Source organism: Plecotus auritus, assembly GCF_963455305.1.
Source record: "Plecotus auritus genome assembly, chromosome: 7".
Taxonomy (NCBI): Eukaryota; Metazoa; Chordata; class Mammalia; order Chiroptera; family Vespertilionidae; genus Plecotus; species Plecotus auritus.
The window spans coordinates 73,636,754-73,657,467 of NC_137774.1; the positions used below are offsets into that span (position 1 = coordinate 73,636,754).

Consider the following 20,714-nt stretch of genomic DNA (forward strand, 5'->3'; position numbering starts at 1 on the left):
GGATCTGCTTCCTGGAGGTGGTTCTAGATGTGGTTAGGTAGGTAGGTTCTGGAGTCCAGGCTGTCTGGGTGTGACCCCTGGCTCCTTTGATGACTGGCCTGACCTTGGATAAAGTGCCTCAGCCACCGCTTTCTGATATCATGGAGGAGGTAATAGGGTTACGGGAAGGATTAAATGGAGGGAAGTATAATGTTCAGAGTGTGGGCACAGAGGGAGGGCTCAGTGTTGTTAGCAATTATAACCATGTCTCTTCCTGCTGATGACCCTCCAAGGACTTCCCATGATATTCTCTGGGCTACTGTTCTTGCCCTTTCCTCTGCACAGGATGCCCTTCCCTCAGCATGGCTGGCTCCTTCCCAAAGGCCTTCCCTGACCACCTCATCTAAAGCAGCAGCTGCACCACTTTACCCTGGTCACTTCTATCCCCTTACTCTGTTCTATTTTATTCATATTTCTGACCATCTGAAATTCTCATTTGTTTAAATATGTATGTGCTTATTTTGTTCCTCCTTCCATTAAAATGTACGCCAACCTGTCCCCAGAGCCTAGTATGGTGCTTGTCAATTAACAATTGCCTTGGTGATAACTAGATGAATATAAAGAAGTATGAAAATAATTAAAAAGCCATTGTTCAACAACAGTGGTGTGACATACAGTCATGCTGAGGAAATGCAGTTGGACACAAACTTCCTCTCTTACATGGCTGGGTACATTTTTTAAAATTTATTTTTTTACTCATTTTATTATTTTTAAAAAATATTTTTATTGATTTCAGAGAGGAAAAGAGAGGGAGAGAGATAGAAACATCAATGATTCTCTCCATCATTGATGTTTCTATCTCTATCTCCCTGAAATCAATAAAAATATATTAAAACAAACAAACCAACGAACAAACTCCATTTGGAGCCACCATAATTGTCATTACAGCTCAGGTGAAGTTGTCAACTCAGAATGAAGGCTAAAGACCTTTTCAGATAAAAGAAAACCACTTGCTGCCAGCAGACCTGCATTACAGGAAATGCTAAAGCACGTTTCCCAGCTGAAAGAAAATAACACCAGAGAGAAATTCAATTCTTCAGAAAAGAATGGAGAGCACTGGAGATCGTAATTAGAAAAATTATAAAATTATTTTTCTCTTTATTTCTTTAAAATACGTATGACTAATTAAAGCAAAACATTTCAACATTATCTTATGGGTTTAAAACAAAGGCAGATATAACACATAGGACCTACTTCCTCTGAGCTCCACCACTGGGGCAGTGGCATGGAGGAATCCACGGACATATGGGGAGGAACTGGATTTCTGGCATTGGAACAAGTACTCAGGGGCGGCTTTCTCCCAGACAGGAGTGCTCGCAGGGGTCATTCTTCCTATGCTGAGACCTCCTCTGTCACAGAGCTGACTGGCAGCCAAATGAGAGATTCCATCAGCCAGGCTAACACTGTTCACTCCACAGTGCTGATTCCCTGAGTCCCTGCCCCATCCAATTTGCAGCCCCTGAGACCCTGCCCTATCCAATTTGCAGCCCCACCCAAGCTATTTGTAGCAGTTTTTCTATGTGACTGGCCTGTCCTGGCTCAGGCTTCAGATTTTCATAAAATCTCTCAAATAAGCATCAGCTGGCATCAGCATGCTCTATACCTATCAATAAGAGGCCCAAGACCAGGCACTAGCACAGCCTTGGGCAAACTACGGCCTGCGGGCCAGATCTGGCTGTTCTATCCAGTTCTCTTGCTCTCCCCTCTGCTCCTTTACTTTGAATTTATATTAGTTCACACAAACACTCCATCCATGCTTTTGTTCCAGCCCTCCGGTCCAGTTTAAGAACCCATTGTGGCCGAAACCGGTTTGGCTCAGTGGATAGAGCGTCGGCCTGCGGACTGAAAGGTCCCGGGTTCGATTCCGGTCAAGGGCATGTACCTTGGTTGCGGGCACGTCCTCAGTGGGAGGTGTGCAGGAGGCAGCTGATCGATGTTTCTCTCTCATCGATGTTTCTAGCTCTCTATCCCTCTCCCTTCCTCTCTGAAAAAGTTTGCCCACCCCTGCACTAGCAGTAGCCTGCCTTGCTTCACAGCTTGGCATTGCCTAGGCACTTCCAAGTCCAGCACAAGTAGCCACCATCTGCAGATCACTCTGTAGCTCCTCCCAGGTAATTCCAGGCAGTGGCTGACTTTGCACCTTTCAGGAGACCTCAGAGCTAGTGTACCCAGTGGTCAGCTTCAGACCATACCGGATTACAACTCTACACATCCACAAGTGACATACTCAAGTAGCAGACTCAGTGAGCACCAAAGCCCCACTGAAGCAAGTCCTGCTCCATAGGGGTGTCTCCTGCACAGCAGCTCTTCCATTGTAGCTGCAGCTGGTCCTCACAGCCAATTGGCCTGAAGGTCAATTTCTCCCAGTGACACCAACAACAATCAAGGTTCACTTACAATAAGACTGAACACAGCCTACACTGGGCACACCTAGAGTGCCCAGCTCAGGTGACTAGGGAGGTGAGCCACTGGGCCTTACAGGACACCTACTACACAAGGCCACTACAAATTCCAGGAGACATAGCAGCTCTATCTAATACATAGAAACAAACACAGGAAAGCAGCCAAAATGTGGACACAAAGAAGTATGTCACAAATGAAAGTACAGAAGAAATCTCCAGAAAAAGAACTAAATGAAAATGGAAGCAAACAACGTACTAGATACAGAGTTCAAAACAATGGTTATAAGGATGCTCAAGGATCTTACTGAGAGCTTCAAGGGACTTAGTGAGACTTTCAAGGATCTTAGTGAAAACAAAGACATGAAAAAGGACCAGACAGAATTTAAGCATACACTAACTAAAATAAATAATAATTTATAGGGATTCAACAGTAGAGTAGAGGATTCCAAGAATCAAATCAATGATTTGGAATATGAGGAGGCAAAAACACCCAATCAGAAGAGCAAAAAGAAAAATGATTCCAAAAATGTGAAGATAGTGTAAGGAGCCTCTGGGACAACTTCAAGCGTACCAACATTCGCATTGTAGAGGTGCCAGAAGGAGAAGAGAGAGAGAGAGAGCAAGATATTTGCAGCCCATCATTATTTCTTCAAATAGATATTGAAAACATATTTGAAGAAATAATGACAGAAAACTTCCCCTATCTGGTGAAAGAAATAGACTTACAAGTCTAGGAAGCACAGATCCTAAATAAGAGGAACCCAAAGAGACCCACACCAAGACACATCATAATTAAAATGCCAAAGGTTAAAGACAAAGAGAGAATCTTAAAAGCAGCAAGAGAAAAGCAGTTAGTTACATCCAAGGGAGTGCCCATAGACTGTCAGTTGATGTCTCAACAGAACCTTTGCAGGCCAGAAGGGAGTGGCAAGAAATAGTCCAAGTGATGAATATCAAGGATCTACAAACAAGATTACTCTACCCAGCAAAGCTCTCATTTAGAACTGAAAGTCAGATAAAGATCTTCACAGACAAGAAAAAGCAAAAGGAGTTCACCACCACTAAACCAGCATTACATGAAATGTTGAAGGGTTTTCTTTAGGAAGAAGAAAAAAGGATAAAAAATGTTAACAATAAAATGGCAATAAATACATTATCTATCAAAAATTTAATCTAAAAAACAAAATAAACGAACAAGGAATCTAATTAACAAAATAAACTGATGAATAAAATAGAAACAGAGGCATGGGAACATGGAACAGACTGACAAATCTCAGAGGGAAGGGGGGTGGGGAGTGCAGGAAGAGATTAACCAAAGAACTTATATGCATATATGCATTTCCTATGGACACAGGCAATAGAGTGGTGAAGGCCTGAGTGGGGCAGGAACCAGATGGAGGGAACAAAAAAGGAGGACATCTGTAATACTCTCAACAATAAAGATTAAAATAAATAAATAAATATAAATACAGAAAAAACAAACAAACAATTAAAAGAAAGACAGATTTAACACATAGGACATCTGTAACTTAAAGCAGGAGTTCCCAGCCTGGGGATTTTGGTAATGCCTGGATATATTTTCTATGGATGGGGGTGCTGCTAATATCTAGTGAATAGAGGGCAGAGATGCTGTTAACATCCTATAATGCACAGGACAGTTCCTACAACAAAATATCAATAGTACCTGCATTGAGAAATCCTGCCTTAAAGGGTGAGGGACAGAGAGGTAAATCAATCTGTTTTTGGTAAATATTAACTCTAAGTAGGCTGTGAAGGTAAGTACATACTGCAAGTCCTAGAGCAAAGATAGAAGAAAAATTATGCCTCATTAAAAAGTCAATAGATATCTAAAATGAAATTCTAAAAATATATTCAAATGACACAAAAGAAGGCAAGGCAGGCCTAGCCAGTGTGGCTTGTGATTAGAGTATATATATATACCTGGGTTACAGGTTTGATGCCCAGCCCTGGTCAGGGTGTATGCGGGAGGCAAACCAATTGATGTGTCTCTATCATATTGATGTTTCTCTCTCTTTCTCTTCCCCTCTCCCAAAATAAAGGCAAGAAAGGAGGAACAAACAAAAGCCAGAAGGGAGAAACAGCAATCAAATGTTTGGTAGCTTTGAATTTAACCACACAACAGACTTCAAGACAAATTAAATGTTAAAGGACTATTTAACTTTAAGATCCAATCAGTAGGGAACTTCAAGTCACACTATCCAAACAAATGGTCAGAAAGTACCATGCTACAATGAGAAATTAACTAATATGTCTATTTCCAAACTAATGAAGGAGTGTGAAGGGAAGTCAGAAATCACCTCATAGAGAAGTGTTGCCAACACAAACCACACACAGAACCCTTTCAGTTAAAGATAAGCTTATCAATAAAAAATTGATAAAATACATGCAGAATCTACTGCCAAGAGAGAACCCACAGGTGAAACAATCAGGAAAAACATGAAATTGTACTGCAACTTAAAAGAGTGAAATAGCCCTAGCCAGTTTGGCTCAGTGGATAGAGTGCCAGCCTGCAGACTGAAGGGTCGTGGGTTTGATTCTGGTCAAGGATATGTACTTCAGTTGCAGATTCAATCCCCGGCCCGTCAGGCGCGTGAGGAGGCAACCAATTAATGTGTCTCTCTCACATTGATGTCTCTGTCTCTCCCTCTCCCTTCCACTCACACTAAAAATCCATGGAAAAATATCCTCGGGTGAGGATTAACAAAACAAACAAAAAAGAGTGAAATAAGTACTTTTAGATATTCAGGCAAGGAAGAACAGAAGATATAGAATTTAGGGACAGAAGACTATAAACTATGAAAAGGCAGGTCTGAAAAGAGCAGTATGCTATTTTTTTGCTAGAATAAGCCACTTGAGACCTGTAAGTATTTAATTTGAATGAAAATGTGTATCAGCTTATAACATTTGAAGCAGCTTCTACAATAAATGACCGGGAATGGAACCCACCACCTTTCAGCTGTATTTTTAAAAATATATTTTTATTGATTTCAGATAGGAAGGGAGAGGGAGAGAGAGAGAGAGAAACATCAATGATGAGAGATAATCACTGATTGCCTGCCTCCTGCATGCCCCCTACTGGGGATCAAGACAGCAACTGGGCATGGGCCCTTGACTGGAATCAAACCCGGGACCCTTCAGTCCACAGGCCAATGCTCTATCCACTGAGCCAAACCAGCTAGGGCCAGCTGTTTATTAAGATTATGTTTCTATCAGGTTGAGATAAGAAAGTTGAACTTCTAAACAACTGTTTTCAATAAGTGCATGTGTAGGTGCTTAATAAATGTCATTCAAAAAAAATGTTAATGATTAAACACTCCAATTAATAGGCAGATATTGTCAGAATGTATAAAAATGTAAGCCCCAATTATAGACTGTCTACAAAAGATACAATTTAAAGTCACAGACTGAAAGTAAATGGATGGAAAAAGACATACCATGAAAACAGTAAGAATGAGAGGCTGTAGTAGTGATATTAAAATTAGACAATAGATTTCAAGACAAAGATTGAGAGACATTTCATAATAATGATGAAAGGGTAAATTCATCAGGAAAACATAATAAACAAGTGTTTCAAAGGCATTAAGCAAAATGGACAGAATTAAACAGACAATCCCATGATCATAGTGGGGAGATTTTACTATCCCTCTCTCAGTGACTGAAAGAAGAAGAAACATCAGTAAAGATGATCTGAAAAACATTAACCACCATCTTGACCTAACTGATATCTGTGGAACACAGCACCCAGCAACTGCAGTCAGTCTTATTAAGTGCACATGGAACACCCAGCAACAACTATTAGGCTATAAAACAAGTCTGAATAAACTTAATGAGCTAAAAATCATACAGGGCATAGTCTTTGGCCTCAAAAGTGACCCATTACAAATCAACAACTACTAGACAACTAGGAAAACCCTAAATATTTGATAAAATTTAAAGTAATCCACAGGTCAAAGAAGCAATCACAAGAGAAGTATGCTCGGCTCAGAAGGAAGTGTCTAGTTTTTAATGGTCCTTTTAGAAAAGGGAGGTCTAAAATCAATGACCTAACATTTCATCCTGAGAGATTAGAACAGATAGCAAAGAAAAGCAAAAGTAAGTAGAAGGGAGGAATAACAAGAAAAACAAAGGGAAGGCTGCTGGGACTTGAGCCACTGGCTCTTGTAGTTAGTTACCTCATTGGCTGCAGCTGCCATAGGAGTTGGATGGTTGACGGCATCACCCAGCGCAATGGCTAAGCGAAGATCCTTCTGAATGTATTTCAGGTAGAAATCAGGTTTAAAGTTTCCTTGCAGAATATCTGAGGAAAGAAAGCCACTTATCAGAAGAATTAATAGGACCCTAAATAAGAAAACACCTGCAAGTACCACAAGGGTTCAACACGTAGCATTTCTCACCCCCTCAAACACCCAAGAATCAAGGTTCCAGCCTGTACACCCAAATCCCATCTACCGTCTCTGGACCCTCACTACCTGGAGATATAGAGAGGGTGCATCTTTTACACCTAATGAGCTTCTGAAGAAGAGACTGTTGTGACAGTGGCCTTCCTTACCCAGTTCCTCAGCTCTAGTAAAAAAAAAAAAAAAAAAAAGGAAGAAGAGAGGCCAATGACAACTTACTTTGGCACTTCTGGTCCAGAAAGATGCTGGCCAATTGTCCTTGATTGAGAATATCCAAGAGTGTCTGCTGGGACTGGCCTGTCACTTGGGCCAGGGTCAACCCCTCAGCGATAGTTGCCATGAAGCTTCCCTGGACCATGTTCACAATCAGCATCATTTTGGCTGCATTGCCAACCTCACCTGCCCAGGGCAAAGAATCATGGTCACTTCCCAAGAATCCATTCACCTGCCCCTGACAGAACTGGCTCTGACCCTTCTGGTTCTTCCTCCTTCCAGGCACTGACTGTGCAAATCAAAGGAAACCTTCCCACGGGGGCCCCAGGCTGAAAGGCCATGCGGGATTGATTTTGTCATCAGTGCAGTCTGGGGGGAATGTGGCCCAACAGGTGGGCAGGTATGTTACCTAGAAAGAAGGAGGTCTTCCCCATCGCCTGGAAGCAGCTGCTGCAGTCCTCATATAAGCCCCTGTCTCCGGCTGCTAAGATCACCAACATCCCATCATTAGACAGCTGCTGGTTCCCTGAGACTGGGGCTTCCAGAAAGCGGCCCCCCCTGGACACAATCACCTGGAAAGGAAAGTCACAGCTTCTGGAGTCCTTGCCTCTCCCACGGGTCTCAGGTAGGGAGCAAAAAGGGTCCTTGAGTGGAAGTACTTAGCCCTCCACATGGAAGCCCCAAAGCTGACATCTATACAAAGGTGCTGGACTAATGCTGTGGAAGGGTCAGCAGATTATCTTCCAACAGATGCCTGACTCACATGTAGTAAACTGAGAGAGGCTGGGCTCTCCTCATAAGTTCCCATTTACTCTGAATTTCTTATAAAGACCAAAGATTATAACCAAACATGGCTGTGCCAACTGCTTGGTTGTCCACACCTCTTATAGACACTGCCCTTCCCAGACTTCACTCTTAGAACACACACGAGCCAGAAGTCACCACTCCCTCATTTGGGCCCAGCAGCTCAGGCAGGAGGAATACTTGACAGATAGATGCTTAAACCAAAAAGGCTGTGCTGACAGCTTGGACTGCTTCTCACTGTGAGGCTGGCAACTATGGGATCTGATGCCCATCTCAGCTAGGGAGCACCTCTCCTCTCATGGCCACTTATATTAACTGTGACTTTGAAGGTAGAGAATGAAGACAGGCTAGTCCCAAGGCTACTGGCCTCACTTCTTCTCTCCTCTCTGGCTTTGGCTCTAGAGTAACTGAGTTATCTACACTTGGGCATGGTCAGCTTAGGTCTTGGGATCCAACCAAAAGGATGCTGGAGGGCCAGCCTGAACAAGGCTGCTACCTGGGCCAGCTCAGTGACTGTGTCAGCATCCACTGTTGACATGTCCACGTAGCACTTTCCAGGACGGATCCCTTGCAGTACACCACTGGGGCCCAGCACCAGCTGTGGGGACACAAGGGAGAAGCAATAGCCCAGGCCCCCAGCCAGATACCCAGGAACCCCTTAGACCCAAAGTCAGAATTCATTTGCTTTTTTGGTTCATTTCCTGATAAGGAGCTAATAAATATTAAGGCTGAAAAGGGAAAAGCAAGTAAATAAGCAAGGGAAAGAAAAGTATTTCTGGTATGCTCCCATTTATCTTTAAAAATAGTATATTTCTATTAAAAACTTCCCATTTAAAAGATGGAATCTCACTGTTTCAGTTTTGGGGCTTCTTTGGATTTACTTGGATTAGACAAACTAGTCACCAGTTTAACAAGATGACTACTGCACTTGAACTTTTAAAACATACAAATACAGTGATAGCCAAACATAGGAACTTGGCACATAGACCAAAGCACATACAGTCCCAAAGCTTCCAGCTCAATAAGAATATATCACAGACCATGTCAGCAAACCTCAGGGATCCTAGCCATTTTCATTCTTTGTTCTGAATTAAAGGAAGTCTGTATTCAATTTATGCAAACACCCTTCACAATGGGAGAAGGCCCCCAGATGGGAAATTCAACCCCCCACATGCAGACACTCACTCCGTATGCAGGGGAGAAGGGGAGGAGGCCAGCCAGCTTTCCTGGCCACAATCTGAGACGCTGAGGGGAGGGAGGGGATCCTTACATCCTTGGCCGCCTTTGGATCCGACACACAGGCAAAGGTGATGTCACAAGTTGAAACAACTTCAGCGGGGGTTCTTCCTAGGCGGGCCCCCTCCTGGATGAACAAATCACACTGCAAAAGTCACAGATCCTAACGTGAGCTGCAGGCATTGCACAACAAACACGACAGCCAGGCCAGAGATACGGTGCCCAGTCCTCCTGGCTGGCCTCTCAAGGCAGGAGACTGAAGCTGAGGCTGGGAGCCCCGGACACCAGAGCTGGTGGTCTGACTTCTTGGGGGAAGTGGATGGGACTTCTTCAGGACTGTTTTGTGTTTTCGCATCCTTGGTGCCTAGACTGATGTTTTACTTCACAGTAAGCATAAAATAAGTGTCTGCTGAAGGATTCCTGTTTGAAAACAGGATGTAAACAGTGCCTGTTTGCAGCCCTGCGTTATCAGCACTGTGCTAGGGAAGCAGGGCTGGGGGTGGGAGGCTGCCATCCCTTACTACGATGTTTCTGGGGGTCTAAAAACACTATTTTAGTGCATTACCCTTTTCCAAAGGCATTTAAAAAGTAATCAGAGTAACTACTATTTTGTATCCAACGTTTACTAATTTGTAAGGCTTACATTTATCCATATTGTCTCATTATTATCACTTACAATGAATGGCTGTAAAATACTCCATCAAGAGACATATCTGGATTTACCTAATGGCTCCGCTGCAGTTTGATATTTGGACTGCTTTTAATTATAAATGACTCCAACAAATATCTTTATGTTTTCAATGTAGACTTCTAAGAATAAAACAGGCTCAAATGGTTTTTATGCTCTTAATAAATGTAGACAAATGGTTTTTCAATAGGGCTGAGAATACATAATGATCACCAACAAGGTCTTAAATCACCAGCACTGAGTACATCATTTAAAAACAATGAACAATCATCCATAAATATATTAAAATTTTATCCTCCTTGATTTAAACAGCTAAAAATAGCAACTTTTTACGTGATATATTTTGATTACTCCTGATAACTAAACCTTTTAAATACCTTTGTTTTAAAATTGTTTGCCTTCTGTAAGCTACTTCTTTATTTAATAATTCTTTATTGTTGAAAGTATTACACATGTCATCTTTTTTTCCTCCCTTGACCTCCTACAGACCCCCCCACCCGCCCAGGCCTTCAGCACCCTATTGTCTGTGTCCATGGGTTATGCAAATATGCATACAAGGTCTGTGAGCTACTTCTTTTATATATTGTTGAATATGAGCTACTTTTTATCTTAAGAGTTATCAAACTATGTGTTTCATAAAATTAACACATTACCCTTTTCTATCATATTTGCTATAAGAACTTTTATTTTATTTATTTATTTTTTTAAATATATTTTATTAATTTTTTACAGAGAGGAAGGGAGAGGGATAGAGAGCTAGAAACATCGATGAGAGAAAGACATCGATCAGCTGCCTCCTGCACACCTCCTACTGGGGATGTGCCCGCAACCAAGGTACATGCCCTTGACCGGAATCGAACCCCGGACCTTTCAGTCCACAGGCTGACGCTCTATCCACTGAGCCAAACCGGTTTCGGCTTGCTATAAGCACTTTTAGTTGGTGTACCTTTCACTTTTATTCTTTTATTTTTTGTTGTGGGGAGTATCTATGTTAATATTTAGTTGTCTTTCCTTTTTTAAAAAAAATGTTTTTATTGATTTTAGAGAGAGGGAGGGGGAGAGAGAGGGAGAGAAACATGGACGAGAGAGAGAGAGAGAGAGAGAGAGAGAGAGAGAATGGACAAGAGAGAGAATCATCAATCAGATGCCTTCTGCACACCCCCTAATGGGGATGGAGCCTGCAACCAGGTATGTGCTCTGATCAGGAATCAAACGCTCAAACTTTCAGTGTATGGGATGATGCTCCAATCGAGCCACATCAGCCAGGACTATTTAGTTTTATTTTCTTCTGATTTTTCCTTTGGAAAAAAAAAATAGTAATCTATCTGGAATATATTTTATTATGTGGTAGGAAGTGAGATTAGTATTTCCTCCAATTTCTAACCAGTTGTTCTGAACATACTTACTGACCAACCCTTCTTCAATATCACTGACTCACAGTGCGATGGCTCTATCAGAGGAAGTCCTAGGCTTTCTGGGCTACCTGGTAGGTCTGTGTCTTTGCTATAGCACACATGTATCTTGGTGAATTTACATTATTACGTTTTCACATTTACTTGGGAGAAGAACTCCTTATTACTCTCCTTTACTGAAAATTTAAAAACGTTTCATCTTTTTCCAGAAGGACCACAGGATTATTTATTAAAAATATTTTTATTGATTTCAGAGAGGAAGGGAAAGGGAGAGAAAGAGAGAAAAACATCAATGACGAGAGAGAATCATTGATCAGCTGCCTCCTGCACACCCCCAACTGGGGACTGAGCCCGCAACTGGGGCATGTGCCCTTGAAAGGAATCAAACCTGGGACCCTTCAGTCCACAGGCCAACGCTCTATCCACTGAGCCAAACCAGCTAGGGAAGAATCATTTTCATTAAGATCCTGTTATAAAAATTCCATGGGGACTGTCACAAGGATTAAATGGCTTTTCAAAGATGATATTTACTACATAACTTGTGCCAGGCACTGTGCTGAGTACTTTACATCATCTAATTTAACCTTCACACCCCCCTTGAAGCTGGGGCTTTTGCTGTCCATCATTTTACAGATCTAGGGAAGTAAACTATTTCACTGAAGCCCTAGGGCAAGCAGCAGAGTGTGACTTGGACTTAGGTCGGCCCTATTCCAAACCCAAGTTCTACCTGCTTTGCTCACCTGCCTTCCTGTAAACCAGTGGTTCTCAACCTTTCTAATGCCACGACCCTTTAATACAGTTCCTCATGTTGTGGTGACCCCCAACCATAAAATTATTTTCGTTGCTACTTCATAACTGTAATTTTGCTACTGTTAATGAATCGTAATGTAAATATCTGTGTTTTCCGATAGTCGTGACCCACAGGTTGAGAACCGCTAGCAGGGTCGCCTAAGACCATCGGAAAACACAGATATTTACATTACGATTCATTAACAGTAGCAAAATTACAGTTATGAAGTAGCAACGAAAATAATTTTATGGTTGGGGGTCACCACATGAGGAACTGTATTAAAGGGTCGCGGCATTAGAAAGGTTGAGAACCACTGCTGTAAACTAATCAGGAAGGAATGGCCTTGTTTATAACATTTCTGCATTTTAATCAGGAAAACAGGAAGATCATAGGCACTTCTATCAAAGGGGAATGTACTTATAAGCAAGCCCCCTGGTTCTCCTGATGTTCTGTCACTGTGTACCTCTAGATTTCCTGACTACTCTAGCCTTGAATCACAAACTACCCTGCCGATGAAGCCTCTGAGATCTCACTCCTGACTTAGGTCCACACAGTGCCCAGCACCTGAAGCAAGCCCTTAGCATGGCCTTCAGTGCCCTCTTCAACTCTTCAACCAGTTTTTGTTATTCTTGAAAAGGACTCTGTTTCAGCAAAGTGAATTTCTTACTTTGCTAGAACATTTTTGTTAATTCAAATACATCAGCTCCGCCAACTCCTTCAGCAATCACACCTTATTTCAGCTCTCACCTTTGCACATAGAGTCATGCACCCAGTAATTACACAAATACATGCTCAGCCACACCTTGTTCCTCAAGAAGCTGGTCCTTTCCCAGTCTTTCTTTGGTCCTGGCAAGTACAGTGTTTAATTTCCTGGTACTCAGATGACAGTTCTTCATCTTTTCTTGAATGATAACTTGATGGAAGCCAGGGCCTCTCCCCATTACAAAAGGTACACATTCACAGCTATGGAATTCCAAGGGAGGGCCCACACAGATCCCTGGAAGCTGTGGGCTGCCACCTTAGGTTAAGAACTTCTAAATGTGTTCTGTCCAATATGGTAGCCACTAGCCATATGGGATTATTTTTGTTAATCCAATGACACTTTTCCCATTGATTTTTAGAGAGTGAAAGGGAAGGGGAGAGACAGAGACACACATTGATGTGAGAGAGACACATCAATTGACTGACTCTCACACGTGTTCCAATTGGGGCCAGGGATTGAGCCAGCAACCTAGGTACATGCCCTTGACCTGAATCGAACCTGGGACCCTTTAGTCCACAGGCCGACAATTTAACCACTGAGAAAAACTGGCTAGGGCCAAAGGGGACTATTTTAAGTGAAATAAAATTAGAAATTCAATCCTTCAGTTGTACTAGCCTTGATTCAAGTGCTTAAGAGCCACATGTAAGCCACTGTGCCCAGCAGGGCAGGCTGTGACCACAGGTTCAGCACACAGGTCACAAGAATCCTAGAAGGCCTGTCCTTGCTGGCAATGACTATGGGCTGCTGGTTTTTACGATACAGGTGGGATGGGACCCTTCATTAATATTTGACTTTAATAAGTGGGTATGGATATATTTTTTTGTCTATGTTCTGTTTCAACTTATGTAGATTATTATAAATTGATGTAAACCACACGAGAAGAAAATGTTAATAAAAAAATGCAAACCCCCGCCCCCCCGAAGAGCCACATGTGGCTAGTGACTATCAAACTAGATAGTGCAGATACAGAACATCACAGCAGAATGCTGTATTGCACAGCTAACACAATCCAAACTGAATATAGTACAGTCACTGAAAAGGATGTTATAGATCTATTTATACACATTCCTTACCAATGACTTCATAATACACACACTCGTATTTTGTGGGCATGGAAAAAAGGATGCAAACCCTAACATGGGCTAGCTCAGGTAATAGCAGAGAGGGAGGAATTTTCCCTTTTTCATTTTTATTTTTGTTAATCCTCACCCAAGGATATTTTTTCCCATTGCTTTTTAGAGAGAATGGAAGGGAGGGAGGGAGAAGAGGGAGAGGGAGAGAGGGAAGAGAGGGAGGGAGGGAAGGAGGGAGAGAGAAACAGAGAGAGAGGAATTGAATCCACAACTGTTTGGTGTGGGGGGCAATGCTCCAACCACTGAGCAATACTGGCCAGTGCAAATTTTCACTTTTATATTCCTGGGTATCTATAATAACAAAAGCATAATATGCTAATTAGACCAGACATCCTTTCAGACGACCTTCCAGACGAAGCTGGGGCTGCGAGGGAAGCCCGGGTCATGGGTGCCAGAGGGGAGCCAGTACCAGCAGCCGGGGGAAGGAAGGCCTACTCTTTTTTTTTTTTTTTTTAAATGTATTTTTATTGATTTCAGAGAGGAAGGGAGAGGGATAGAGAGAAACATCAATGATGAGAGAGAACCATTGACTGGCTGCCTCCTGCACGCCACCCACTGGGGGGAGGGGGGCTAGCCTGCAACCCTGGCATGTGCCCTTGGCCAGAATCGAACCGGGGACCCTGCAGTCCACAGACCGATGCTCTATCCACTGAGCCAAACCAGCCAGGGCAGGAAGGCCTACTCTTGCACGTATTTTGTACCTCTAATTTTTTAAAAATAAATACACACACACACACACACACACACACACACACACACACACACTTTTTACTCACTTTAGAGAGAGAGGAAGGGAGAGGGAGAGTAACATTGATGAGAGAGAGAAACATTGACTAGTTGCATCCCACAAGTACCCTGACTAGGGATCAAACCTGAAACCTGGGTATGTGCCCTGAGTGGAAATCAAACCAGCAACCTTTCAGTGCATGGGATAACACTCAACCAACTGAGCAACACTGGCCATGGCACCCCTGGGTACTTTTAAATGTTTCCTTTCTATACTAATACTCTAAACTTATTTGTCTACATATCTACCTGCTTGAATAAAAGCGTGGCTCCTCCTACTCTACCATATGTAGAATGCTGAGTGAAGACATCAGGAAGACATTCCCATCTTTAGTTACCCAAGCTCCATGGGTCAAGGCTTGTTCCCTCCCCGTCTGACAAGCAGCACTCATTAATGCTTACTTTTTCTGCAGTCCGGTTCCAGACAGTCACTGTGTGACCCATTTTTAATAAGTTGGAGACGATGCCACTTCCCATTAGGCCGAGGCCCAAAAATCCTATCCTGAAAAAGAGAGAGACTAATTAGTTTGGGGAGGAGTGGAAGGGACAGGGTAAGGTGTCCTGAATGTAGCATAGACTCTGCTTCCTCATAAACCTGGGGTGGGATCTCAGACCACCAGAAACATCGCTCAGCGATGTTCTGACACCACGAGCACTGAGGCAGATGTGGGGCATGCAGATTGTGCCTTTTCTTATTATGCCATCGCTTAAAAGTGTCCCTAGATTTAAAAGGGCATTTCTAAACCCTTAACTGCCACAGAAAGAATTATGACATTTTTGGTTTAGGTGTTCCAAATAATTTCCTTGATGCTTTGATAGAGAGTCTGAGCTTCCAATTCCATAACAGTGAGAAAGCAGACATTTGTCTCCGGCTTTGCAAGAGTTTTGAGTTCTACGTCTTCAGATGCCTCTTGAAAGCACACCAGGATCCATGACAAGTAACTGAAGTGGTGAGTCAGAGCCAGTCACCTTCCTCAACTGCAGAAATCTGGGTCCCAGTCTTCCCCTTCCTCTTCAGGCTCCAAACCTATACTACCCTTTGCATTCTTCCTGATAGCAGAGACAAGCCATGTCCCTCTTCTTCAAAGATTTTCCTGAGCTTTGGAGCCAACCTTTCCCAGTGCACGAGTTCTTCCTAAATATGCCTTCTCCTGCACCTTTCCCCATCTGCTGGCCCACCCCTCTCTGTTCTCCACCACACCCTTCTAACTGCAGGCCCATTATGATCCTTTTTTATGCTCTGTTTACCTTCACTTCCTATAGCCTGCTCCTTTCTGTAACCCCAAGAACTTGGGGACTGCTGCTTTTACAGATGACTTTACCCTGCCCAAATGTCTTTTCTTGGTTCCTGTATTTCTTTATTATCTCTCCTGCATGTGACTTGGCTCAACTATGCCTCTTTCTTCATTTCTTATTACATTATGTAGTTTTCACCTTGGGCTTTCTCTCAGCTCTGGACAAACTCTGAAGCTTCTCCACTTTGACCTGTGTTATCCTTTCAGTATTTTTGGTCTTGGTCTCTGGTAAGACATCTGCAGCCACTCCTGCAAATTGGCTCTTCTACTCAGTTTCCCCTAATCCCTGCTGTAATATGCACTTCTCACACTCTCTCTGTCCCAGCCAGCAGTTATCAGAATCAAATGTAAAAAATGGAACAGGATCTGAATAGACACTTCTCCAAAGAGGAAAGACACATGTCCAACAGACATTATGAAAAAATGCTCAAGGTCACTAATCGTCAGGAAGATGCAAATTAAAACTCCAACAAGGTATCACCTCACACTTGTCAGAATGGCTATCATCAATAAATCAACAAACAACAAGTGCTGGCAACGATGTGGAGAAAGGGAACCCTAGTGCACTGTTGGTGGGAATGTAGATTGGTCCAACCACTGTGGAAAACAGTATGGAGTTTCCTCAAAAAATTAAAAATGGAAGTGCCTTTTGACCCAGTAATCCCACTTCTGGGTATATACATCCTAAGAATCCTTAGGATAGCAGCCTTATCTACAATAGCCAAGATCTGGAAACAGGCCAAGTGCCCATCAGTAGATGAGTATATAAAAAAGTTGTGGTACATTTACACAATGGAATACTTACTATGCGGCTATAAAAAGGAAGGAATTCTTACCCTTTGCGATAACATGGATGGACCTGGAGATTACTATGCTAAGTGAAATAAGCCAGTTGGAGAAAGACAAATACCATATGATCTCACTAATATGTGGAATCTAATGCACAAAATAAACTAACGAACAAAATAGAAACAGAGGCATAGATACATGGAACAAACTGACAAATGTCAGTGGGGAGGGGAGGGGAGTGACTGGATAAAAGAATGTGAAGGGATTAGCTAAAGAACATATATGCATAGCCCATGGACATGGATAATAGTTTGGTGAGGGCTGGGGAGGGGGAGGGGGGCTATAGGGGCTGGGTGGAGGTGGGCAAAGGGGGGTGAAATGGGGGACATCTGCAATAGGTCAACAATAGAATATTTCAATTTTAAGAAAATAAAAAGGGAACCTATCACCTTCCTCACCAAATGGTGCCCTGTCCACTAAGTTTTAAGCCAAAGCATAAAAACAAGATCTTTTGTCATTCACAGCAATATGGGTAGTGTAAGTTTTCCCTATGATTCTAAATCATGAGGACTAATTATTTTTCCATTTCTTGGTGTTTGTTCTAGGATACCCAGCAGACCTGGGGATGAAGCTTCTGGATTTTTAACATGGCAAGTAACAGTCCTCATGGTGCCCTTGAGATAAGATGGAGAATGTAGACTAAGTGGATTAAGAACAATACAGCCGGTTAGCTTTAGGTGGCTTCATACTCAGGTTAAAAAAGTATTTTACTATAAGGGCAATAACAGGCCTTGGGTGAAAGCACTGAGACTATACTCAAACCTGTCCTAGTTTTTAAAATTTAAAAACACCACAATCCTCATCAAATGAATGGGTGCCACCCATCTTCCTTTTTATCTATATCAGTGGTTGGCAAACTGCGGCTCACGAGCCACATGCGGCTCTTTGGCCCCTTGAGTGTGGCTCTTCCACAAAATACCACGGCCTGGGCGAGTCTATTTTGAAGAAGTGACGTTAGAAGAAGTTTAAGTTTAAAAAATTTGGCTCTCAAAAGAAATTTCAATCGTTGTACTCTTAATATTTAGCTCTGATGACTAATGAGTTTGCCGACCACTGATCTAGATACTAGAGGCCCGTGCATGAAATTTGTGCATGGGTAGGGTCCCTAGGCCTGACCAGTGATCAGGGCTGAACGGGGCCTTCCAGCTGCTGATTGGGGCCTTCCTTCATTCTGCACCGTGCCCTGGTGGTCAGCATACATCATAGCGAGCGACTGAATTCCCAGTCTCCAGGTCGAACTCCCAAGGGGACACTTTGTATATTAGCCATATATACATATATACATATATACATATATACATATATACATATACACACACACACACTAGAGGCCCGGTGCATGAAAATTCATGCACTGGAGGGGGGGTCCCTCAGCCCAGCCTGCCCCCTCTCACAGTCCAGGAGCCCTCAGGGGTGGGAGGTGACCTGGCGATCAGGGGAAGGTGATGCCCCCATCACACCTCTGCTGCTGCCACTGCCGGCAACGCAAGCCTTGGCTGGCCCTGGTTACCTGAGCCTTGGGTGGCCCTGGGTGGCTGGGCAGCTGCCAACCGAGGCTTGCATGCGCTTCGGGCTGGCCCTGGGCTGCTGGGGGGCTGAGGGCGGGTCCGGCCGCACCATGCGCCTGCTGCCCCCCGGCTGGGCTGAAAGGACTGTGGGACTCCAGCGGGGCTGAGGGGACTGGGCGCTGCCACCTTTGTGACAGTGTGATGCTCAATTTGCATATTCCCTCTTTATTCGATAGGATATAGTTAAGATATCTATATATATAAAAGCCTAAGCGTCCATTATGACCAGAACGACTGGTCAACCAGTTGCTATTAGGCGCACTGACCACCAGGGGGCAGATGGTCAATGCAGGAGCTGCCCCCTGGTGGTCAGTACACTCCCACAGCCAACCTCCCATGGCCAGCCAACCTCCCCCTGTCCCTCCCCGCAGTTGGCAAACCTCTCATGGTCCCTTCCCCTATCTGGCAGGCTGCATCTGGCAACTGGCAGGTTGCACCTGGCAGCCGGCCCGGGCCCAATTGGGACTGGGTGAGATGGCCCTGATTGGGACTGGCCGAGATGGCCCCGACAGGTCCCGATCGCCAGCCAGACCTAGGGACCCCACCCGTACACGAATTTTGTGCACCAGGCCTCTAATCTATACTAATTAGAAGGTAATATGCTAATTAGACCAGGAGACCTTCTGGGATACCTTCCGGACAAAGCCATGGTGGCAGGGCTGAGGAAGAGGTGGTTAGGGGCGATCAGGCCAGGAGGGGAGGGCAGTTGGGGGTGATCAGGCCAGCGGGGGTGGGGGGTGTCAGCTGGGGGCAAGCAGGCCGGCAAGGGGGACCAGTTGGGGATGAGCAGGCTGGTGAGGGGGCAGTTGGAGGTGAGCGGTTAGGAGCCAGCGGTCCCAGATTGAAGAGGGTGCAGGCAGGGCTGAGGGACACCCCCCATGCATGAATTTCATGCACCAGGCCACTAGTATATCTATAAAAGCCTAAGCGACTGGTCGACAGATTGACTGGCTGGTAGCTATGACACACACTGACCACCAGGGGGCAGACGCTCAATGCAGGAGCTGTCCCCTGGTAGTCAGTGTGCTCTCACAGTAGGAATGGGCACCAGATGCACGGCTGGCAAGTGCTGTTGTGGTGGCACAAGCCTCTCCTGCCTCCGCTTATTAAACTGAACCCTTAACACCACTTATTAAAACTGAACCCTTAACCATTCTTCATTATAATTTACCTAAAAAGTTAGGCCTCATGTGGGATGCTGCGACGGCAATCACAGCAGGGCCGGGATGAGCGGGAGCTGCACCCTGGCCGCCTACCGCTTCGCGCACTACTACATCCCCGAGGGTTCCTGGATTTCAAGAGGGCACAGGCAACCTCTAGTTAGTATATAACATGCCTCTATCTCCTCCACTCTACAAAGAGAAGTCATTCCAAAAAACTGGTAGAAATCAGTGATTTTGATAGCACAGGGACTGAAGTAAAAGATGCACTGTTTTTAGGCTTTGAAAGAACCTTTTGGAAGACACAGACAGGAAATTCAGACTTGGTTATCTTGCTCAGGAGAATGTTCGTTTTCAGCAAAAAACCCTTTTCATCATCACGACTCTGAAAACACAACTGGCCAGAGTGAGGGCAAAGGTGAGCATGGGTGCAACCTAAAGTTTGGGGACAATAGTCAAGGCTCTCCAACCTGCCTGAGCAGGACAGAGAGTAGCAGGCAGGTGCATGAGAAGGACTGGAAGGTGACTGCAGGGAGAGCAAGGGGGGGAGGTGGGCAGGATATTCTAAATATCTTCATCTCTCATCCCTCACAGTCAAATTCAGGATTTTCATCACAGTTCTACTAAGCTAGGGGGTTCTCAAATGTGGTCTCCTGACTAGCAGCAGTGGCATATCTGGGAACTTGTCCAAAATACCAATTTTCAGGCTCCACCCCAGACCTACTGAGAAAACCCCAGGGGTCAGTCCAACAATCAGTGCTTTACTAACAGCCTTCCAGGTGATTCTGAGGCATAGGAAAGTCTGAGAAGCATAGAGCCGAGCATTCCCTGCTCACAAACTCACATTTAAGGGCATACATTTAAAGACAACTTTTGTCTTCTGCAGGTCAATTTACTCCTAGACAAATCATCATCAGTAAAGATTACAACTTTCTTCCCTTTTTTACATTCAGTTCTAGCAATGACTGGAGCATAACCTTTAAAGAGCCACCTTGGGGTCATCCCGCACCCCTCAGCAGAACCAACGAAATCTTTTTGCCAATGGCCCTACTTTTTGTCTGTGGGTGTGATGCTGCCATTCACGGCCGTGCTGTCTGCTGCCTGGATGGAGGTAGACCCCGTCTCCTAGGGAAAGGAAGCACAGAGCATCAAGTCAGG

At 44.0% G+C, this 20,714-nt stretch overlaps 1 protein-coding gene across 8 annotated transcripts in view; it reads right to left on the reverse strand.

Moving 5' to 3' along the window:
• Nucleotides 1-20,714, reverse strand: part of GLYR1 (glyoxylate reductase 1 homolog) — a 47,315-nt gene that overhangs the window by 2,220 nt on the left and 24,381 nt on the right. For 3 of the 8 annotated variants that reach the window (XM_080678196.1, XM_080678191.1, XM_080678194.1), the window contains 7 exons: nt 20,608-20,681; nt 15,087-15,186; nt 9,147-9,239; nt 8,373-8,474; nt 7,482-7,644; nt 7,079-7,258; nt 6,635-6,759 (listed from right to left, as the gene is read on the reverse strand). In XM_080678196.1, the coding sequence (XP_080534322.1) occupies nt 6,635-6,759; nt 7,079-7,258; nt 7,482-7,644; nt 8,373-8,474; nt 9,147-9,239; nt 15,087-15,186; nt 20,608-20,681 (837 nt within the window). Of the gene's footprint in view, nt 1-6,634; nt 6,760-7,078; nt 7,259-7,481; nt 7,645-8,372; nt 8,475-9,144; nt 9,258-15,086; nt 15,187-20,607; nt 20,682-20,714 lie in introns of all 8 variants that reach the window. The other 5 variants (XM_080678195.1, XM_080678189.1, XM_080678193.1 and 2 more) reach the window with 3 other exon arrangements.